The sequence below is a fragment of the Parasteatoda tepidariorum genome, chromosome 4 (assembly GCF_982258835.1).
Source record: "Parasteatoda tepidariorum strain Cologne lab strain chromosome 4, Ptep-v5.0, whole genome shotgun sequence".
Lineage (NCBI taxonomy): Eukaryota > Metazoa > Arthropoda > Arachnida > Araneae > Theridiidae > Parasteatoda > Parasteatoda tepidariorum.
The window spans coordinates 43,651,135-43,672,222 of record NC_141758.1 but is presented as its reverse complement, the minus strand read 5'-3'; the positions used below and the strand labels follow the sequence as shown (position 1 = coordinate 43,672,222).

The 21,088-nt window shown below is 27.8% G+C and overlaps 1 protein-coding gene across 2 annotated transcripts in view; it reads left to right on the top strand.

The window, feature by feature from the left end:
- Window positions 1–18,717, top strand: part of Gprk1 (G protein-coupled receptor kinase 1) — a 144,634-nt gene extending 125,917 nt beyond the window's left edge. For both annotated transcript variants that reach the window (XM_016061016.4, XM_087161013.1), the window contains 11 exons: window positions 661–791; window positions 3,112–3,206; window positions 5,507–5,614; window positions 6,878–6,944; window positions 7,699–7,799; window positions 8,534–8,696; window positions 10,383–10,548; window positions 11,457–11,590; window positions 12,088–12,213; window positions 13,883–14,052; window positions 18,472–18,717. In XM_016061016.4, coding sequence (XP_015916502.1) covers window positions 661–791; window positions 3,112–3,206; window positions 5,507–5,614; window positions 6,878–6,944; window positions 7,699–7,799; window positions 8,534–8,696; window positions 10,383–10,548; window positions 11,457–11,590; window positions 12,088–12,213; window positions 13,883–14,041 — 1,250 coding nt within the window. In that variant the 3' untranslated portion in view covers window positions 14,042–14,052; window positions 18,472–18,717. The remainder of the gene's footprint in view (window positions 1–660; window positions 792–3,111; window positions 3,207–5,506; window positions 5,615–6,877; window positions 6,945–7,698; window positions 7,800–8,533; window positions 8,697–10,382; window positions 10,549–11,456; window positions 11,591–12,087; window positions 12,214–13,882; window positions 14,053–18,471) is intronic.
- The last annotated feature ends 2,371 nt before the right edge of the window (window positions 18,718–21,088 follow it).

Sequence of the window (21,088 nt, the reverse complement as noted above, 5' to 3'; positions counted from 1 at the left end):
AACCACTTAGTTCTTCTAATCTTGAATTCTTATTAAATATACTAAGAGAAAAAACTCTTTTGAAAATTTGTTTATGAGCTTATGTGGTTTCTGAAATGAACAAATTTTTTTTGTTTGAAGCATTATTTCAAATTGTTGATTCTTCGAAATCTGATTCATTATGTTTGTTCGTTGATGTGAAAGATTATAGAATTCATCCCCATTTTTCAAAGAATTTATCCGCATCCTGTTAATAATGAATGTATTTATTTATATTCTTTATCTATATTCTTGCATTATATTAAAATCTAAAAAAACTAAAGCAAAGTAAAAATATTATTATTATTATTATTATTTTTTGATTAATTGTGGAGTTGTCATAATTGTGAAATAAATTGTTTCACTGATGTGAAATGTTTTTCAACCATTGCAATTTCAGGGTTGCGACAGGCGACTAACTATTTTTGGCCTGAGGTGACTTTTTTTTTACCTGAAAGTGCTAAAAACGAAACTATTTTCAGGAAAAAGAGACTATTGGGAGCCTTTTCTGTTCGCCTAGCGATGCTTTTTTAGTATAAATTGGGTTGGCAGCCTGAGCAACTATTTTGTTCTTTCTTTTCTGTGGCAACCCTGCAATTGTATTAGCAGATGATATACTCATGTCACTTTATTTATTTTTAGGTGGTGATTTGCATTATCATCTCTCTCAGCACGGTGTTTTCACCGAACAGGAGATGAGGTTCTATGCAGCTGAAGTAATTTTAGGTTTAGAACACATGCACAAAAGATATGTTGTATATAGAGATTTAAAGGTGTGTGTGCTGCAATATTTTCCTTCAATCGCGAAATGTTTTATGTTCATCTTAAAAAAACGAAACATTTATTGAAATAATTGTCATTTCTTTTGTCTGGTATGACTTACTTACCCATGCCATATGTGCCACAACAAAGCTTTAACAGTGGCACCCAGAGACGAAAATAGAATTTTGTCCTCTTATGTCATAATTATGTCAAAATCTGTAAAAGCCCTATACTAATATACTACTGAATTCAAAAATGTTAAAAAACAGCTCTACTTAACGCTATAGCAATGTGGTCCTTTAGTGTGGGACAATTCCAAGGTTTTAAACTCCCCTGTTTTGATACTTTTTTGTTTTGTTAATAGTGATTATTTCTCTCTGGTTTCTTTATTTTTCTTTGTGTCACTAGAGTGCACAGTTAATATTGAGAAAAATGTGGAAAATATATTGCAATTCATGATTTTTAAACAGTTCTGGGGATGCAAATTTTTTTTTCTGTATCAAAATATGCAAAAGCCAGTTTGATCTATAATTGTTACCCATCTGAAATCCAAATTCATATAAGCAAATATAGGGAATATATTTTAACTGCAAGTGATCTAGATTAATCAAATTTTGTAAATTTATGATTATGAAAGTTTCCAAATCCACATGATTTGGCTGCCAGATATTGTTGTAGATCAACAATATGTCATCTGATCAAAATATCAACATATTTTCATCAGCATATCAACATATGTTGGTGTTGCATGCTTGAACGTATGTTTGTGAACAAATGTTTTCTATTATGAGCATAATAAAATAAAATTATCATTCAATATTGACTGAAATGCTCCTAAAATACCTGATTTTGTTTAGAATCCTCAAGAACTAATCTGATATAGAAAATTTTGTAAAAGAACTACAGTTTTACAAGTGATATTAATTCAGTACTAGCTATTTAATAATCATTTAGAATTAAATGTTTTTTAATCTTTATTTTCTACATAACCTTACTGACTAAACTTTAAAAATGCTTAATAAAATTTCAGTTTGTGCTTTTGTTTAATTTATATTATTTATTTATTATTTTTTAAATATTTTTTTTAAAGTTTTCACTGCTTAATCATACATGAAAGATATGTGCTGTTTACATTATCCTTGAATTTGCCTATAAATAACCTTTTCTTCACATATTTTTTAGTATATTGAAAGGGGCAGGTATAATTTTTTTTTTCCTAACAGTGGTTTTCACTTCAAAAGTGGAGGGGATCCTCTGCGGAGGATCCCCTCCGCAGAGGATCAAAATTGTGATGGCATGTCTTCGGATCATCCTCCGGGATGTTTCCCAGACCGTCGCCAATAGCCCATTGTGCAGCTCTAGTGCGACGTAAATTAACAACAACACTTCAAAAGGTTTGCCACCCTGTAAAAATCACATCAAACATCTAGTTGAAATATTTGGGGGAAATCTTTAAAAACCTTTCTAGTTGAACTACTTCAGATCAAGATAGTTATGGATATTACAGGGTGTGTAGCATTTTTAAAAAGTGCTTAGAGGTGCTTATTTTGAATTTGGGGTTTGTAAAAAGTGCTTAATTTTCTATCTATTAAAAAAAGACTTTTTTATACAGTGTCGATTGTCATTTTAAATTACAAAAAAATGCACAATTTTCACAATTTTCTCTGCAATATTTATCAGAAACTTGTTATTTTGTCATGATTATGTGAAGTTTACGAAATAGTTTTTTAATTTTACTGATTTTATGTTCATAAATTAAGAACTTCAAACGATAGAAAAAAATAATTTATATTACTTTTATCCTAATTATGATTTTCTTTGAAAGTGATTAAAAATATTTTTTGAGTGCTTAAAATATACTTAAAAGGTGCTTATTTTTTGATGGAAAATCTAGCTAGGAACCCTATATTAGCTCCAATTATAGAACTATGAAAGAAAAACACCGGTTTTATGTTTTAACTGATTCTAACTAAACTGAACTAATTAGAGGATTGCTGTATGCTGCAAAAAGAAAGTGAACTCACTTTGGCATGTTTCAAGTTTTATGTGCTGTTGTATACTTGTATACTTCGTTCGTCTTAGTATACTTGAAGCTGCATCCTATCAAACTTTTACCATCATTAGTATAAAGCATATATTCTTGCTACAGATTAAAATCTGGTTTAGTTTGTGAAGAAACAAAGAATTGGATATCTCTTTCTTGTAAAATGTAATAAATAAAATTGCATAATATAGAATGAACCATATTTTATTCAATGTTATTTTTTTTCATTCATTCATGATATGCTCAGAAATGTCATGTAAATAAATGGTATTTCGTTTTTTGTGTAGCCTGCTAACATTCTACTAGATGAGCATGGACATGTTCGCATTTCCGATTTAGGATTAGCCTGTGATTTTTCAAAAAAGAAGCCTCATGCTAGTGTGTAAGTTAAACTTTGAATTAGTTAAAATAGGTTTTATTGATTTTTTTTATAATTAAAAGGGAAGTATTAAAAAAACTTCTCCTTCATGCTGTTATGTAAATAAGTATTATAAAAGATGCAACTAAAATGTATTTATATATTTGTGTCGAAAGTGTATGAGTTGTTCTTTTTGTTTAAAAATATTAGAAATAATTGCATTTTTTTAAAAATTATAATATGATATTTTATATTTCTTATAATAAATCATGATTGTTTTCAGAATGAATGATATAAATTTTTTTAAAAATTACTATTGTTTGAAAAATTGAAAATTTAGATGTGGCTATTAATTTCCAAAACAGTCTTTAAATTTCTTCAATGCCATTAAATCTTGTCATTTTTGCATTTACTATTTTTATTTTGGGTTCCCTAAATTTGTAAGGAATTTGTCCGAAAAGTATATGAGGATATGGACTGTTTTCTTGTTACAATCTTCAAAATTGAAAAATTTTCACAAGAGATATCCATGATCATGATAATAAATCATAAGTTAAGGTGTGAAATCATATAGAAAACCCCTTTCAAGTGGGTTTGTAAATCACACATTATTTTTAGAGTTTTTCTAAATTAATAGCTGCACTTTGTACAAACTCTGGTTGCTGATCTTTGAACGATTGATGAATATATTTGTGTTTATTTTATTATTTTAAAAGATTTATAATTAGGAAATATTAATTAAATAATTTAATATTACTATATTACTAAATTTTCATTAAATGCTATTGTAAATTATCTATTAGAAGTATGGAAAAATAGCTCAACGTATATAGAAAACATATTTACAAATTATGCTCAGCTGCTAAAAAAGCTTTCAGCCAGCTTATTTTTTATAAATGTAAAGGCTTTTCTGATATCAATGCTATCAAATTTATTGAAATTAATGCTAGTTAATTTAATTATTGTGTGTCATAATACAGTGAAACCGCCAGGAAAGACCACCGCTTTGTAGCGACTTCCTCTGTTTTTGAAAACTTTCGGGAGACAAAGAATTTTTTTCCATAGTCTTTGTGCTGAAGAAAACCTTTAGGAGAGACCACCGAAACCTCTTCCAGCAGCCAAGCAAATTTCTGCATCAAATGCAAAAAAGGTTGATTAAGGAAACACGTAAAAATATGAAAACAAAAAATATTTGCGAAACAAATAGGGAAATTAAAATGTATTCAAAATATTTTTGTGAGGCTCTTATTTAGATAGCTCTTTTTGACGAACTCTGAAAGAACAGCCTTATGTTACAGTCAAATGGCACTTAAAACGACACAATCAATGATTTATATTTAAGAGAGTTGATAGTTAAGTTGGAAAAAAAGTTGTTTTAGAAAAAACTAAGCATCTCAAACAAACATCTTCTCATTTTTTAAAGCCAACTAATTTTTATGATATAAAATTAAATGCAAACTTAAACAAAAAGCATAATTGTTAATTTATTCAAAATAGTTCTATCATTCATAATTTTATAATTTTTTAACCATCGTTGAACAGCCGACACAATTTTTGGGTTTTTGACTACTAATGTTCAACTCTGCAGCCTTGTAATTTTGAGCCCAATCCAGAAGACAAGGGAACTCCTGTATCAAGTATTGGGAGAAATTTGCCTTCGTGGAGGACTTTTTAATCGAACTAACCCGCATTTGCGTTACATGGAGTGGAAGATCACGAGAACCACCCACAGTTAGCCTGACGAGCCCACTGAGGATATTTCACGTCATCACTGTGGTCGGTGCAAGCCAGATGCGGAATTCATATCAACTGGGATTCGAACCCGGTTCGTCTCATTGAAAGGCGAATTTTACCCTTAATTATGTCAGTAGGGATAATTTTTATCGACATTAAATTTTATTAATTGATCTGGTTTTCATGATGCCAACCAACACTAGTGGTATTTCCACATCAAGAAAATTACACTGATTACAATTAAAAGTGAAAAATCGTGTACCTTTCATGACATTTTGAAGTCAATGGAGATAACCCCCAAGAGCAACCAATCTCCATTAGTGACCATTTGTACTGTTGAATAAAGAATGGTCGCATCCGAGAGGTTTAATTGTATATTTGAAACTTTTACACTTCACATAAAACTAATGAATTCAAACTTATTTGACAAAATAATAAAATGGAAATTACCGTTTACACTCTGCTTATATTTTGATGTTATAAAGCTAATATAAAATCTTAGTTCTTAAAATAGTTTAAAATTTATTAGCCATAATGCATATTCACATGCTTTAAAAACTGCGTGTCACTAATTAAAGTTTGTATGACAGGGGAACTCATGGATATATGGCGCCTGAAGTATTATCAAAAGGAACTGCTTATGACTCTAGTGCCGACTGGTTCTCCTTAGGTTGTATGTTATACAAGCTACTTAAAGGGTAACGTATATATATTTTTAGATTAAATTTTTTCTTATGTTATATTTATATATATGTTTTGTAATATATGTAAAATTTAGTAAAAGAAGAAGATATAAATGATATTCTAAAAATGTTAAATGTTGGCTTTAAAATGTATTAGGGTCAGCTATATTTTTAAAATCTATTTCTTTTTTATATTCAAGTCACTAAATAAGATAGCATTAATGAGAAAATTTGTTTTCTAAAAAGATTTATGTTGCTAAATCAAATTAAATGTAATTTATAATTTTTTGTCTATAAAGCTGTTCATGTATAATATTTTTAATGTTTAGCTAGGATATTAAATTAACTAATTTCTGCATTCATGGTATTTTATGTTGTAATAAAGAGTATAGTTTATCACTTAATTGTTCTGATTTTGTTCTTTTCTATGTTGTATGAACTCTGGTTATCACAGTGCGAAAAACTTTTAGGTATTGTGGTAACTAAAGTTTCAGACTAATTTTATTTAAATTTATCCTTTATTTTAAAAAAATGGAAAATCTAAAAAAAATTTTGTGAAAAAAATTATAGTAAAATACCACATTATCATAGGGTTAGGGAAGCTAGATAACAAGGACCGATGTTCAAAATAATGAAAGATCAAGGAAGAAAAGTGAAACGGATTTTATTCAAAATGGCGAAAGACGAAATTTTTTTAAAATTCGTGCATTTTGAAATTGCTTAATAGAGTGCGCGAACTTCTCGCGTTAATAATTTTTTATTGTGAGAAAAGAAAAAAATATGCGAGATTCTCGCGCTGTAGTGAGAACACTGTCTGTGTATGTACTCTTATATAATTCCTTTATTTTATTGAATTTTTTCTAAGAATTTAAGTTTCCTAAAACATTTGAAAATTAAATGTGCAGAGATGCAGTTCCAAAAAAATTTAAATATAAGTTGGAATATTTTTGTAAAATGTTTTATTTATTTCTATAAATGTTAACATTTAATATTGTTATTAGAGTCTGAAAATATAGTCTTTTTTTTTCATTTACATATAAATCATCTAAACCCTAATTTTGATTACTTCATTCTAAAATTTAAAATTTTGACTGAAAAATATTTTAAAACTTTTTTTTTAAAAAAAAAAAAATACAAGATATTCTTTTGTGTAAGAAAATATGAAATAAAATTGTATACTTATCTTGAAATATATTTTTATTTGCGCGATCTTTAAAAGTCAATACTGTTATGTATAATGTGAAAACTGTGTTAAAAAGTATTTATTCTTTATTACAGTCACAGCCCATTTAGGCAGCACAAAACAAAAGATAAGCACGAGATAGATAGGATGACTCTGACCATGGTAATTTACAACACATTTTACTTGATCGAAATTCATTCTTTCCCCCCTCCCCCCCAAAGATTTTTGTTATGGTATACTATTAATAAAGAATAAATAATGCTGTAATATTGAGATGGTGTGATGAGTTTTATTGTAAATATGTATTGTTATATAAGCAAAATCTGTGAACTACTATTAATTTTTATAATATTATCGTTAGAAATCTTAAAGAAATAATGAAATTAATGATTTTTAGTGTTTAGAAAATTAGGGAGCATTCTTACTAGGTATAGTTGCATTATCACTTGCCCCAAACAGATTATCAATTTCTAAATATGTATTTCATGAGAATTTTTATTTTGTTGGAAAAGTTACAAGAAAAATAGTTTACTCAACATTTGTAAATATTTTGTATTGAAATTAAACTTTTTATTTAAAATACAGAAAATTGTTTGTTTTTAACAAAATATGATGGAATCTCGCCAATCTTATTTTAAGATTTTATCTCATTGAAACTTTACGCCCGTTTTTTAATGGCAGCATCAAATTATTATGGAGCATGCTTCAAAACTCCAAGTAAGGGAATTCACTCGACTTCTTCCTTTTTACCTGCTTTAAAATTTAGATACTTTGGTTAAATTTTTTTTAATTGACTTAATGTTTTTATGCATTGTTCTTATCACTTATTGAATTTTACTGATTATTCTTTTTTTTGTATGGCTCTTGAGTGTGTTAGAAAACATTTCTTTGTTCTTATTAATTGTGTTTATTTCAGAATGTGGAATTGCCTGATAATTTTAGTATTGAACTAAAGAATCTTTTGGAAGGTCTGCTTCAAAGGGATGTGGATAAAAGGCTTGGCTGCAAAGCACAAGGGTATGCTATTGAACCTTTACTTTTAGTAAATCTTCTTAAAATTATAATTCATTTTAAATTTTTATTTTACTAATTAAATATTCCGGTAGCAAAATTTATGAGGTGAATCTGCAGCACTATCTACATGAATCTAAATTTGTCGGTGACCTCAGCACAGTCAGACAAAGATTTATATTTTATACAATTCAGCTTAATCTATGATACATGCAGCAAAAGTTTCATATGTAAGGTCATTATGCATAAATACTTTATGTTTAAAATTAAGTTAAATTTTTTACAATGATAGCAAAAAGAAAAAAAAAGGAATAATGTACTATATACCATATTTTTTTATGTGTGCATATTGTTGCTTTATTTTAAATAATTATTGTATTTAAAGCCAATTTTTTTACTTTTGTCTCCATATTATATTACAATTTCTAATTATTTATTGGTTTTGGAGGTTTATTGTTAAAAGTATCATTTATTGCTATGCAAATTTTCTTTAACATGCTTTTTTTTCATGGAAAAAAAACTTTTCAAAAATTTAATTTATTCCAATTATTGTGTTGAAAATTATTCTATAAAGTATCAAAATAAATTTTTTCCCTAAATAATTTTTAGATTTTAAATGCAAAATATTATTTTGGAACTTATATTTTATTCAGGTGTAATTTTCAAAACTTCAGTTTTATTTTTCTTAAAAAACTCTAGTTGTTGCTTAATTAAAAACAATTGCTTAATTTTTATTGCAGAGCGGATGAAGTAAAAGACCATCCTTTCTTCACGGGCATTGATTGGCAACTAGTGTACCTGCAAAAATATCCCCCGCCTCTCATTCCCCCGCGAGGAGAAGTGAATGCAGCTGATGCATTTGATATTGGCTCATTTGATGAAGAAGATACAAAGGGAATCAAAGTAAATAAATATTGTTTTCTTTCATTATAGTTGAGACATATGCTTTTAAAGATAGCCACGTCCACTATTTTTTTCCAATTTTAGGTAAATTAAATGATTAATTTCTAATTTCTCCCTCTTAATCATGTCTCTGCTTTTCCAATTAAAATTTTAAAAAAAATAAGTAAATAATATTTGTTTGTATATTTCCTTGCTTTTCACAGAAACTGGTTTTTTGATGTAGTGTAGCCATCAGCTTAAAATTGAGATAATGCTCAGACAGTTAAAAAAATCTTTGTCCTTTTCGTTAATGATACTGCACCTGTTTTTCAATGTTTTTTAGTCCCTTATCACATTTCACCATACCTCCTATCCCATATAGCTTGTCACACTCTATTACTTGAACATGTACTTGCTGTTTTGGGGCAAAGCACTGCTATGAATCATATTTTAATTTCTTTTGTAACCATAGGTTCTTAAACATGTTTCATTAATCTTGCAAAATATGTAAACACTCGCTGCTTTTAAAGTGAATGAAATAAAAAGAAACTTTTCAAGTAATTTTGTAGATTACACAAAAATTAATTTTGCACCTGTCTCGTGTCAGAGTGCACTTATGTTAATGGTATTGCAATGAGTAAGTTGTCCCACAGATGAATGTTAATGAATAGTGCATCTCCAATGCATGTTTATCAATTTACTGTTAAACTTTTAACTATGTGTTTTAGTGACATAATAGTATTTATGAGTATTAAATGAGACTAAGGTTAACTGGCCATAAATATTATGAAATACAGTAGAACCCGGATTATCCGAGTTAATGTGGACCAAGACTAACTCGAATAACCGAAAAACTCGGTTAAAGCGAAAAATGTAAATTAAGATAAGTCGTGTAGGTTTAAATGTATATGCTAACAAATACAAAGGTTATACAGATACACCACATGCAGTTCATATTTTAACGATAATTAAAGAGTTCTTAAGTTCTTACTTAAAAAAGTCCTTAATTGTTTTTTGTATAACTTTACTTTGGCGTTTTTCTGCAGCAATGTTTCGCCATTTTTTTAAAGATAACAGGATTGCTGGTGTTGCTTCTTGTTGTTCTATGTATTCAATAGCACTTTCGATAGCTTTTAATCCATCTGTGTGTGAAATTTTCATACATCGATTTTCATCCTCATTCCTGAGTGTTTGTGAGATCAAGTTCAGAATTTTTTTCGGTAGTTTAAAGAAATAGAAAATGTAGAAGCAAAAACAAAAAAAAATCGTAGAGATATTTGACAGCTCGGTTAAAGCGGAGACTCGGATAATCGGGGCTCGGATAACCGGGGTTTTACTGTATTATTATTTTTGTATACAAAATAAAACCAAGGAGAATAAACAAAATTATCAGAAGAAAACAGCATTTTTATCTTTTTTGAATAAACTAAGATGAAAAAATAAATATATAGTTAAAAAATATTTAATTCTGCTGATTATTTTCAATAACTTTAGTGATTTGGCACTTCTTGTTTCATCTTTCCCTTTTTGCACATACTGTCACAATTTCAAGTGGCTTCTTTACTTGTGATATTTGTAGACTTCTGCTTTCTTTCTTGTAAAATTTCTGAGAAATAGATTGAACTTATTTAAAAACCAAAGGTCTTTTAATTGTCTTGTTTTAATGTACTAATAAAAAAGAATCTAATTTTTTTTGGATGTTTGTAGTTGACAGATGCTGATCAGGAGCTTTACAAAAACTTTCCAGTTGTTATATCAGAGAGATGGCAACAGGAAATAGCTGAAACTGTATTTGAAACTATCAATCTAGAAGCAGACAAAGTGGAACAAAAAAAGAAAGCCAAAATGAAAATGAAGTTTGATGATGAAAAAGGTAACACTTGATGTGCTGGTCATAAAATCATTTTAACTTATAGAATATTTGCTTAAAATATTTGTTGTCATTGATTATCATTTTACTACGTTACTTATTTTGAGTGTATTAAGCTTTTTTGTGAAGGCTTTTTCATCAAGCAAAGTAAGAAAAAATTTTTTAGTTGAAGTTTATAATGCCATGTGGAAAATGAGAAACATTGAAAGGGCTAAATAAAAAAATTTATCCAATATTACAAAAAAAAAAAAAAAAAATAAAAATAAAAAAGAAACAACTTTGAAGAAAGATTTTTACCTACATAAATAATTTCAAATCAGTAATTAATTGAGAATTTTTTTGTATTTTTATTGATATTAAACAATGCAATGCAAAAGTATCTTCAAGTATATAATTAAAGAATTAGTTAATCTTGTGGGGTATATCTAAATAAACAACATGAAAAGGTTTTAGTATTATAATAAAGAACCTTCTTTAATATCAACAAATAGGCAATTAAAAAGAATATTTTTGAAATAAAAAAAAAGAGACAGGCAATATATTAACTGCAGGGTGATGCGTCAATAAATAAATAATGAAGCCGATATTTATATTTTTCTACATCATTGAAGAAAAGGTATGAAGTTTGCCTATTTCTAACCAAACCAAAAGGTATAAGAATATAGGATCTAAATATGTTTTGTGATTTATGTTTTATAAGTGATTAAAATATTTTAGAAGAGATCAGATATAGTTTATTAATTACCATCAGATTTATAACTTATTGATAAATGTCTATCTACTTTTTATGTATTCATAAAACTACAATATCCCTTTTATTTTTATGATCCCCTAAAATAGTTTTTAATATTTTCTTTTCTTTCTTTTATTTTTTTTTTATCATATACAATTTGTTCTTTTATTTGTTTCAGAATCTGATTGTATCATTCATGGTTACATAAAGAAATTGGGAGGTCCTTTTGCTTCAGCATGGCAAACACGTTATGGTAAACTTTATCCTAATCGACTGGAGTTACATACCGAATCTAGTAGTGCCAAGCCAGAGGTATGCTCTCTTAATGAATTAGCTTGTAATTTTTTTTAAATGTTCTTTATAAATGTTTCTAGCTCGAAATAAGTTTTTATGTAAATTGCTAAAGATGATGCTAAATTGTTGTAACTCAAAATTCAAATTTTTTATTAATTTTTTTAAAATGTATTTTTTTATATCTTGTTATGGTGCTTTTTTCCCAACGAAATTTTTTTTTTCTTTCTGGTGATGTGACCCAGGGTCAAATACCAGTAATGGCTGGTTGATACAATGGTCAGAATCTCCTTGTCATCAATCTAATCATGGGGGTTTTTGCAGTTTTCTTCTTTATGCTATACAAATCTTTATGTTACAAGGTCACAGAGTTGAGCATTTATGGTTGTAAACCCAAAAATGAAGCGGCTTTTTAACACCAACTATAAATTTTTTTTTTTCAGACACCCTATATAACCAGTCTATGAACAATTTTAAATTTGGTTTTCTTCCACTGATAGTGTATTTTTAATTTTCAGCTGATTTTTATGGATCAGATAGAAGAAGTCGTTCCAGATTATGTCATGGTGAAAGGTGAACAATGCATTGTATTAAAAATGAAAGGCGACAAAGAAAGAGATGCAAAAATTGTCCTTACAAATCCAGTAAGTAATAATTGGATAAACAAAAATGTAATAAATTAAGGGAGAATACAACACCCAACTTCTGCTCGATACTAAATTGCTATCTTTTCATCTTATTATCTTGCAAAAATATTACAGTTCTATATATTAAATTTCTGTAATATTAAAGTGCCGTTTTTTATTTACTGATAATGTGAAATTTTTTTTGCCTGCTTTTATCAATAAATAACATTTTGTTACAGTTTGGGCATTAAAGGAAACCGGATTTTATAAAGTTATTTTTAAAGTGTGAAAAATTAAAGCATGCTACCATTAGCAAAAATGCTAAACATTTGTAAATTTATTTACTAATAATTATTTATATTTTGAAAAAATAAATAAATAAACCCAAAAATGTTTTTAATTTTAAGTTTTTTTTTAAGGGTAGGTATCTTTCACTTACAATATCAATTACTCTTACTTGAAATTGTTTTAGTGTAAATAATTATTATATTTACTAAAAATATTGTAAATAAAATGTATGTATTTAAGTTTGCACTTTTTTTTTCATATCATATAATTAGTAAGCAAATTAAATAAATTCATTTTTAATCATTTTCTGATTTTTTATTCTTTTAAAAATCTTGTAACATTACAATTATTGTTTGCTATTTATTAAATGAATAAAATGATGTATTTATGAAGTGTACTAATATGAGATTTTTTGCTTTGTAAGCATTTACAGTATTATTTTTATACATAATTTTTTGTCATTTTGTAGTGGCAATTGATTTTCATTTGCAATAATTTCTAAAGTCTTCAGAGTAGTAAATTCATGACATAATGTAGTATATTTTATCTTATTTTAAAAATATAGTGACATTTTATTTCTTCTATAGCAAATTATGAAGTATAATTAAGTAAAAAACTAAAGAATCAATAAAATTTTATTTCTAGTAATCGTAGAAATCAAAAGCAATAGAATTTTTTTTTTTGTAAAAATATTGTGTTTTAAGGATAGCTTCTTTTTTATTAATTATGTTAAATAATAGCTTATTTAATGACTCATATTGATTGATGGTGTAAAACTGCTTCAATAATTAGCAAAATTGTTGAAAGTGATCTTGCAATTGTACTATTTTTCTGAGGTTGTTGATTTAATTTAGTTGAATTTCCAAAGTATATGAAAAATCTATGCAAAAATAAAAGTTTCTAAAGAATTACTCACATTTACATTTTTTCTGCTGTATAAACTTTCTATTACTTTTATGCCATTACTTAATATTTTCCAGTGTATTGAGAAGTATTGTATATTTTTGTTTAGAACTATTGTTCTCTATTAAATAAATAATACCAAAAAGCCAATGTGATAATATATTGCTTGATTAAAAACTTCATTCGCTTCGTAAATATACAAATTGGAAATAACAGTCAACTTGTTTTAAGCGTTCAAACATCTGGCGAGCCTTGAAATGGGCTCCTGTTTTTAAGCGTTATTGACTGTTATCTCCAATTTGTATATTTTTGAAGCAAATTAAGTTTTTAATCAAGTAATATTGTTCACTATGCTTCAACTATTTGTAAATGTATTTCTTGAAGCATATTGGTTACAAGAAAAAAAGCCCTGTTTTTTAGCAATTATTTAGCTTTCAGAAAAGTTATTAGACTTTCTTCAATTGAAATACACTAATACGTGTCTGTTCTAATACAGGATGAAATTGGTCTTAAAGAATGGCTCACATCCCTTAAATCAACGTACAAGAACTCTTTAGAACTTTTGGCTAGTATGGCTAAGAAAGCTGGTAAAATATATGGTACAGAAACTAATAATAGGAATAATATAGTATCTCGCAATACTAATGGCAACTGATTACTTGTGGAGTAAGTATTTATTTTTTGTTATTGGTTTTGAATTTTTTTTTTAAATATACTGTCTTAAGGTTTTGTTACATTTTAAAAAACTGTATATAAAATATTTTTGTCATACTGTAAAAATTTTTCTAAGTGCTGTTGTGTGTATTTATTAATGTTTTTTTATAGTTTTTGCGTCTTTTTATTGTATTGATTATTAGAGAAGTATTTAACCTGGTTTAAAAAAATGTATTAGCTATTAAATAATCATTTTCCACTTCAGTTGGTCTTATGCATAATGGCTCCCTTTTAATTTACATTTTTTGAATTCTTTTTAAAATAGTTTTCGTAATATTTGAAAATGTAATGTAGTTCAATTTCTTACCCTAGTGTTTTCGCAACATAAAAAGATAAAAGCAAACTGTTGAAAACCAATAATTTAAAAAATTACAGATGATTTTTATTAACGTGACAAAATTTTTTTTTCTTTGAATTTTTGATTACACCCTTTAAAATGGCTTCATTTTATATATAACTTAATTTTATAAAATTTTCAGCTTAATAAAGTAATATTTAGACCCTTGCCTAAGTGCCAAAGTTTGATAAAAAAAATTATTTTTTTTTCTTCTGAAAAATCGCTCATTCTTTTCTGTAAATTCTGAATGGTTGGCTGTAGAAATATTTGGACTCATTTTATAGATAATATTTTTTAATTTCATGTTTTATAATTTAACCGTGTGTAAAATGAGTTGACCAAAAGTTAAAATTTTTTTTTAAAAATAATCCTTCCAGAGTTAAATCAATTTCTTTAACAGTGTTGAAAGAAATTTGTACATATTGTTAACTATGTTGAAATGGATCAATTAAGATAATGGTTTTACTAAGGATTTTGTTACTATATTTGTGAAATGTACCAGATTGGCAAAATGAAGTGATTAAAATCAGGTTTTTCCAATCTATTACTGAACTAAGCTCAGTCGCACAACAGCCTATGAAGGTCCAAGGTCTACCCTTTCTATCCATTTTTAATTTTTTTTCTTGAGCTCTATAGTGCAGACGTAGATATCCGAGTTGAGTGATTAGCCCAACACAGAACCCCCAGTGTTTAAGTATGCTTGATTGTCATATTATCGACCCACTAAAGGTATGAAAGACTTAGTTTCTCTGGTCTGAAGATAGAACCCCGGTGTTATCTCCTTCCCAGTGTATTATATTTTTTGTGTATGGATCTTTTAGAAACCCTAACACATGGATTTAGTATGTTTGAGGGTTACTGTGGTTCATTAACGATCAACTTTTTATTTCAAGAAATAATTTAGTCGGTTGTTTCCATATGGAAGACAAAGTGTTGTAATAATAATTTTTGTTTTGTCGTAATTTATTTAATTTTTGAGAAAGAGTTACCTTAAATTTGGTGTCATCTTGTCTTGCCTTATTAGCTAATATCTTCCTTCCGTGTAATATTTCGAAGAATAATGTCAAACCAAAAGTAAAATCTTGAATTAACCATGAATTGATCAGCTAAAAGCATCAAAATAGAATTTAAATAGAAAGAATAAAATGACACTGTATCTCTTTTAATCATCTTTTTACATTACATTCGTCTAGTTTTGATGAGTAAAAGAAGTTAATAGTTTAAACTTCTGTAGGCAAATACCCTTAGGACGAATTCTAATAGCATATTGCTATAAAATCTCTGAATTTAGTTATGTTATAATTGTATTCCACTATATTGAGCACAACCACAATAATGCTCATACAATACAGCTTATATATAAATTAAACTAAACTCAGTGGCACGACAGCCCATAGAGGGCCAAGGCCTACTGTGCCCATCTCAGTTTTCTTTACCTTGGACTCTGGTGTGCAGGAGGAGATGTTCCGGTCAGGTGGTCAGCCTAGCGCGGAACCCCCACTGTTTAGTTCCCAAGCATTCTTGGTACTCATTTATCGACCCACTGAAGGGATGAAAGGCTGAGTCAACCTTACCCGCCCCCAGGATCGAACCAGGGACCTGTGGCACAACAGCGCGAAGCACTACCGCTCTGCCACCGGGCATCTTATATATAAATTACTTTACTAAAATTACTAAACGTGTTAACTTTTTCAAGATTAACAAAATTTTTTCTTCAAACAATAAAATGTCTTTTTTAAAATAAAATAGGAAATAAAACATGCATATTTTTTGAAAAATAGCGTTTTTTAAAATAAAGGTTTAGTTTACTTCCAGTTTCAAATGTAATTTTAAGACAGAAAGATAATATTTATTTGATAGTATGTATAACAAGGGAAAAGTTTTACATAGTTTATTTTAAAACAAGTGAGAAGCAAGATCGGAAACAAAGGGATGCGAAAAATTATGTTTATTTATTCTTGTTTGTTTATCTAATAACAAAAAGACCTACAAAGTAAATTTAAAATTGCATCAATCATTGAAATCTTTACTAGGAGGGAAAGGACATTCAAAGCATAATTAATCCACAACTTACTGAAGATTCATGCATGCGTGGTAATTCAGAGATTTTTAGACCAGCCTTGATGTTTTCTTCTGCCAGCTGGTACAAAGCTGATGTTTCTGAATTACCAAATTTGGGATAGGAGATAAAATAGAAGCTATGCAAGCACTACTTCTTCAATGCTGACTGTCAGTGAAGAATTTGTAGAATTTGTTAGAGCAATCAATTGAAAAAATTATTTTACCTTGCATGTCATCATCACATTTTAATTGCGAGATCAATTTTTGATTCAAAAATAGCCTTCAACTTGAAATTTTCAAAGGTTTAAGGTTATGTTACCTGAAATCAATTAACATCTGATTAATGATGAGTTGGTCAAACACAAAATTAGTGACATCGAAGATGTTGCTATGCAACTGTTTCTAGTCAATTGTAAAAACCGAATCAATGCTTATTTCTTTTTCTTGGCACTACTGCCCATAGCAGGCTAGAGCTGTCCCAATTTTTTTTCCCATTGGAGTCTCTCAATTGTAGTTTCCAATAAATCACTATTAATGTTTTCAATGTCTTCAAGACAACTAAATTTTTCCCTTTTCTATTGCTACCTCACTTGTTAATGGTTAAAATCTTTGTGGGGCTGTTATCTTCTCATCTAAATAAGTACCCCTTATTTTTTTATTTGATGCTTACTATGTCTGGTTGCTTATATACTTCCAGGGTGCATAGCGTTTTGAAAAAGTGCAGGAATGTGATTCTTCGCGGATTTCCGCTTTTATCCAGATTTTTCCATTTTTCCCGCTAATTTCCGCTGATTTTTTTTTTTGCACAAGTTAAAATATTTTATGAGGAAGCGAAGCGAAAGTATTGAAGTCCTCATTCCTCCCTCAAACATTGATTTTCGTATTTACCCGATTTAAAAGTTGAACGTTGCGATTTTTAATCAGGCGATTTAAATGTCATACATTGCAATTCTTATTTACGAGATTTAAAAATCCAATATCGCGATTTGTAATTACGCGATTTTAAAACCCTATTTAGCGATTCGTATTCACGCAAGGATTCTTATTATCTTAATTTCAAATCATGTATGTGATTCATATTTATATATTCATGCAATTTTAAAATTAATCATCGGGATTTATAATCACATGATTTAGAAGTTTAAAAATTGCACTTTTTTGTCAAATTTTTGTGTGTGTATATATATATATATATATATATATATATATATATATATATATTCATTAATTCTTGAATTTCCTCTTTTTTACTTTCCAACTACTCTCATCCCTGAAAGTGCTTATTTTTGATTTACGTTTTTTAAAAGCCCTTAAAGGTGGTTTTTTTTATTTGGTGATTGTAAAAAGTGCTTCTTTTTTTAACTTTTAAGAAGAGATTTTTTCTTTGCCGTATCGATAGTTGTTCTAAATTACAAAAAATTCATGATTTTGATAATTTTCTGTGCATTATTCATCACAAACTAGGTATTTTATCATGATTATGTAAAGTTTTTTTAAAATGTTTTTGAATTTTATTGACTTTATGTTTATAAATTAAGAACTTTAAAAAGATGGAAAAAAATAATTTTTGTTACAGCACAGATCCTAGTTATGATTTTTTTTTTTTGGAAAGTGATATTAAAAATATTTTTTGAGTTCTTCAAAAGTACTTATAAGGTGCTTATTTTTCGATGAAAAATCTGGCTTCGCACCCTGACTTCTATTTGGGAAAAATCTTCTGTAAAGTATAAAATTAATGAAATTTAAAGAAAAAGTAATGATAGTTTTTAACATTAATTCTTACATAAGCATAATATTGCAAAAATAATTGCTATGTATTTATTTTCACCGAGAAGAAAAATTCCCCCTAAAAGTACTTTTGAAATATTTGTTTAGCCACTTGTAGTAATTTTAAGATTTATTTAATAATTTTTTATTTCAGAAAATTTTATTGACTATTTAGTTGTGGATAACTTATTTTTTGTTGTTGATAGGTTTTCCACATTCTGGTTGCCATACGGATCCAGTGCTCACAAGATTGTTTTTTAAAATAAAGTATTTATCACAAAATAGCATGGAAACAACAAAAAAATTCAAATCAATGATAAGAATTGAAGAAATTGCATGGCCAACTTCGATTTTCAGTTTTCCTCACTCTGGTTGTTGGTAGAAGTGAGGTTTCAAAATGCACGGGTTACTAACTTATTAAAAAAAAGAAAAGAAACAAAAACAAACAAAATTTTCCTTCTTCGATTGCTGCTTCCTCGATGAAAAGCGAACTGACTTTTCCGATGTAGATAGTCAAGAGAAAGATGAACTTAACCCTTCTCAAACTGTTTAAAACATTGCCAAGTGTTAAATCACTAACATCCCTCCTGGGGTTAGCGTACATCTGTAAAACTTCAGCTGGTCTGATAAACCTTTTCTTTCCCCCCCTTCCTGTCTGTGTGATAACAGATGTAGCCACATTTAATTGTTAGCTGGCCTTCATCTGGCATTCACTTCTTTTGTGTTGTGGCATTCGAATTCAAGCTCGATAAATTATTTTGTATAGTTGTAATGTAAGAGTGTATGTAGCTGTATGGTTTGTATGCTTGCTTTGTATTGGAACACTTCTCTCTCCCAACTCTTTATTTTTGTCAACGCAATTCTGGAAAAGATGAAGTTTCTCCTCCAGTTTATCTTCCATCTTTAAAAAAACCCTCTATGCAATGTGTGTTGTTGCTAAAATAAAATTAAAAAAAACCCCTTTGTACACAAATAAGTGAAGTAGCTCTGCACAGATGTGTGGTGGGCTGTGTTGTTGTTTTGTAGTGGAAGAGGGAGAAAATAATCTATGTTTTGTAAAAGCATGGAGGAAATTGTTTCCGCATGGTTAATTGCTGTTTAGACTCATTAGGCTTTTCAAATTGTAATTTTCACCTAAGAGTATAATTTATGTATATTTATACCAGTGTGAGTCAAAGTATTCGATATAGTATATTCTTGGAAATATTAAAAACTGATTGTGCTTTATTTAAAAAATTTTCTTTCTCAGATAGGTTTTTAGGTACGGTTGAATACTGTTATAGCATGTTTTAGATCAAAAAATGGTTATTTTTCTCTGTTTCTGATACGAAACGGAAGAGATTTGAATTTTAAGTTACGGCTAATGAAAATTCATTTTTTTGAGCTACAATATTTTAATATGATCTGAATTTCTCATAGATCTGTATCAAAATTTAATAAATTGACAAAGATCCAATCAAAACAACTGGCTGTCCATGTTCCGTTCATGCCTTTCTTACATCACAAACTGGTTATTTAATGTTGTGAAGATGCAAAGCATAACATTCTTGAGTTTGGAATAGTCCAAATCATATACATTTACTACGTAGTATAACTTTATTGACAATTTGTGTTTAAAAGTGATGAAGTCTATGATGTGCTATAACAGAATTCAGTTGTAATTGTTTTGCTGTACTAATTGTCTATTTAAGTATTGGTAATTGTTCAAAACATTTGAATTGGTTTAATAAATAATTTTGATTAGTAAATTTATGTCGCAATAATTTAAAAAGTTTTAGTAAAAATTCAACTCCACTTTTATGTGTAAAGATATTATGCGATGTTCAATTGTTATATTCCATTTTATACATATTTTACTCATTATGTTCATATGTCATCACTGTATATACATAGATCATATAAATTTTATAGTTAAAATTTTCATTGTAGTGTATATAATTTCAGTTTTTTAAAAGGAAAAAAAAATTACTTAATATATATATTGAGAAATAACTCAAGCCGTTTGTGCAGCTTAATCTGTGAGATTATTTTCATTATGAAATATATTTATTTTATAATATGTTAAAACAGATCGTTTTTTTGCTAAATTTATATTTGTTTTGTAAAATTTATAAATAATTTTTATTTAAAAATAGTATTTATCTTTTCTAGTTTGTTTGGAATAATTTTCAAATTGTTTATCTTTTATTTCAGTAATTAATCCTTTAGTTTTATTGGTTTTGAAGTTTAAAAAGTAAATTAGGTAGGTCTAACATAATTTTAATTAATGGTGCACTGTGATGCATAGAAATAAATTCGTTTTGTGAATCGCATGAAAATAACTATGCATAAACATGTTACTTGTAAGTAATAAAGTACTAATATTTGATTGAAGATATGCAGTACTAGTTGCCTTTTTTTTTTATATGGAACTTGATTTATGCCCCTATAGTGACTTCAAGTTAACACACTATGTTATTAATAGTAATCTAATAAGGAAATACTCACATATATAGTTTAGAATTATTAGAGTTTTTTTTTTAAATATTTCATTTTATTGTGAAGCAATAAAACTCACAAATAAAGTTCACATGCATTATGCAATAAAGTTAAATCTATAGAGAACTACTTTTATGAGTTAATATATGTTTGCTTCAGTTTAATTTATTGTAAACAAGTTAAGTTCAGACATCTTTGGAATTATTTTTCAACAGTGGCAAAAAAATTTTTGGAAGTTTTTTTGAAACATTTTCTAAGTTGTTAAAAAACTTAATTCTGTATAAATATAAGTTTAGAATTAAGAAAAACTGTCTAACTCAAAGCAGTTAATAAATTTCTGTTTTT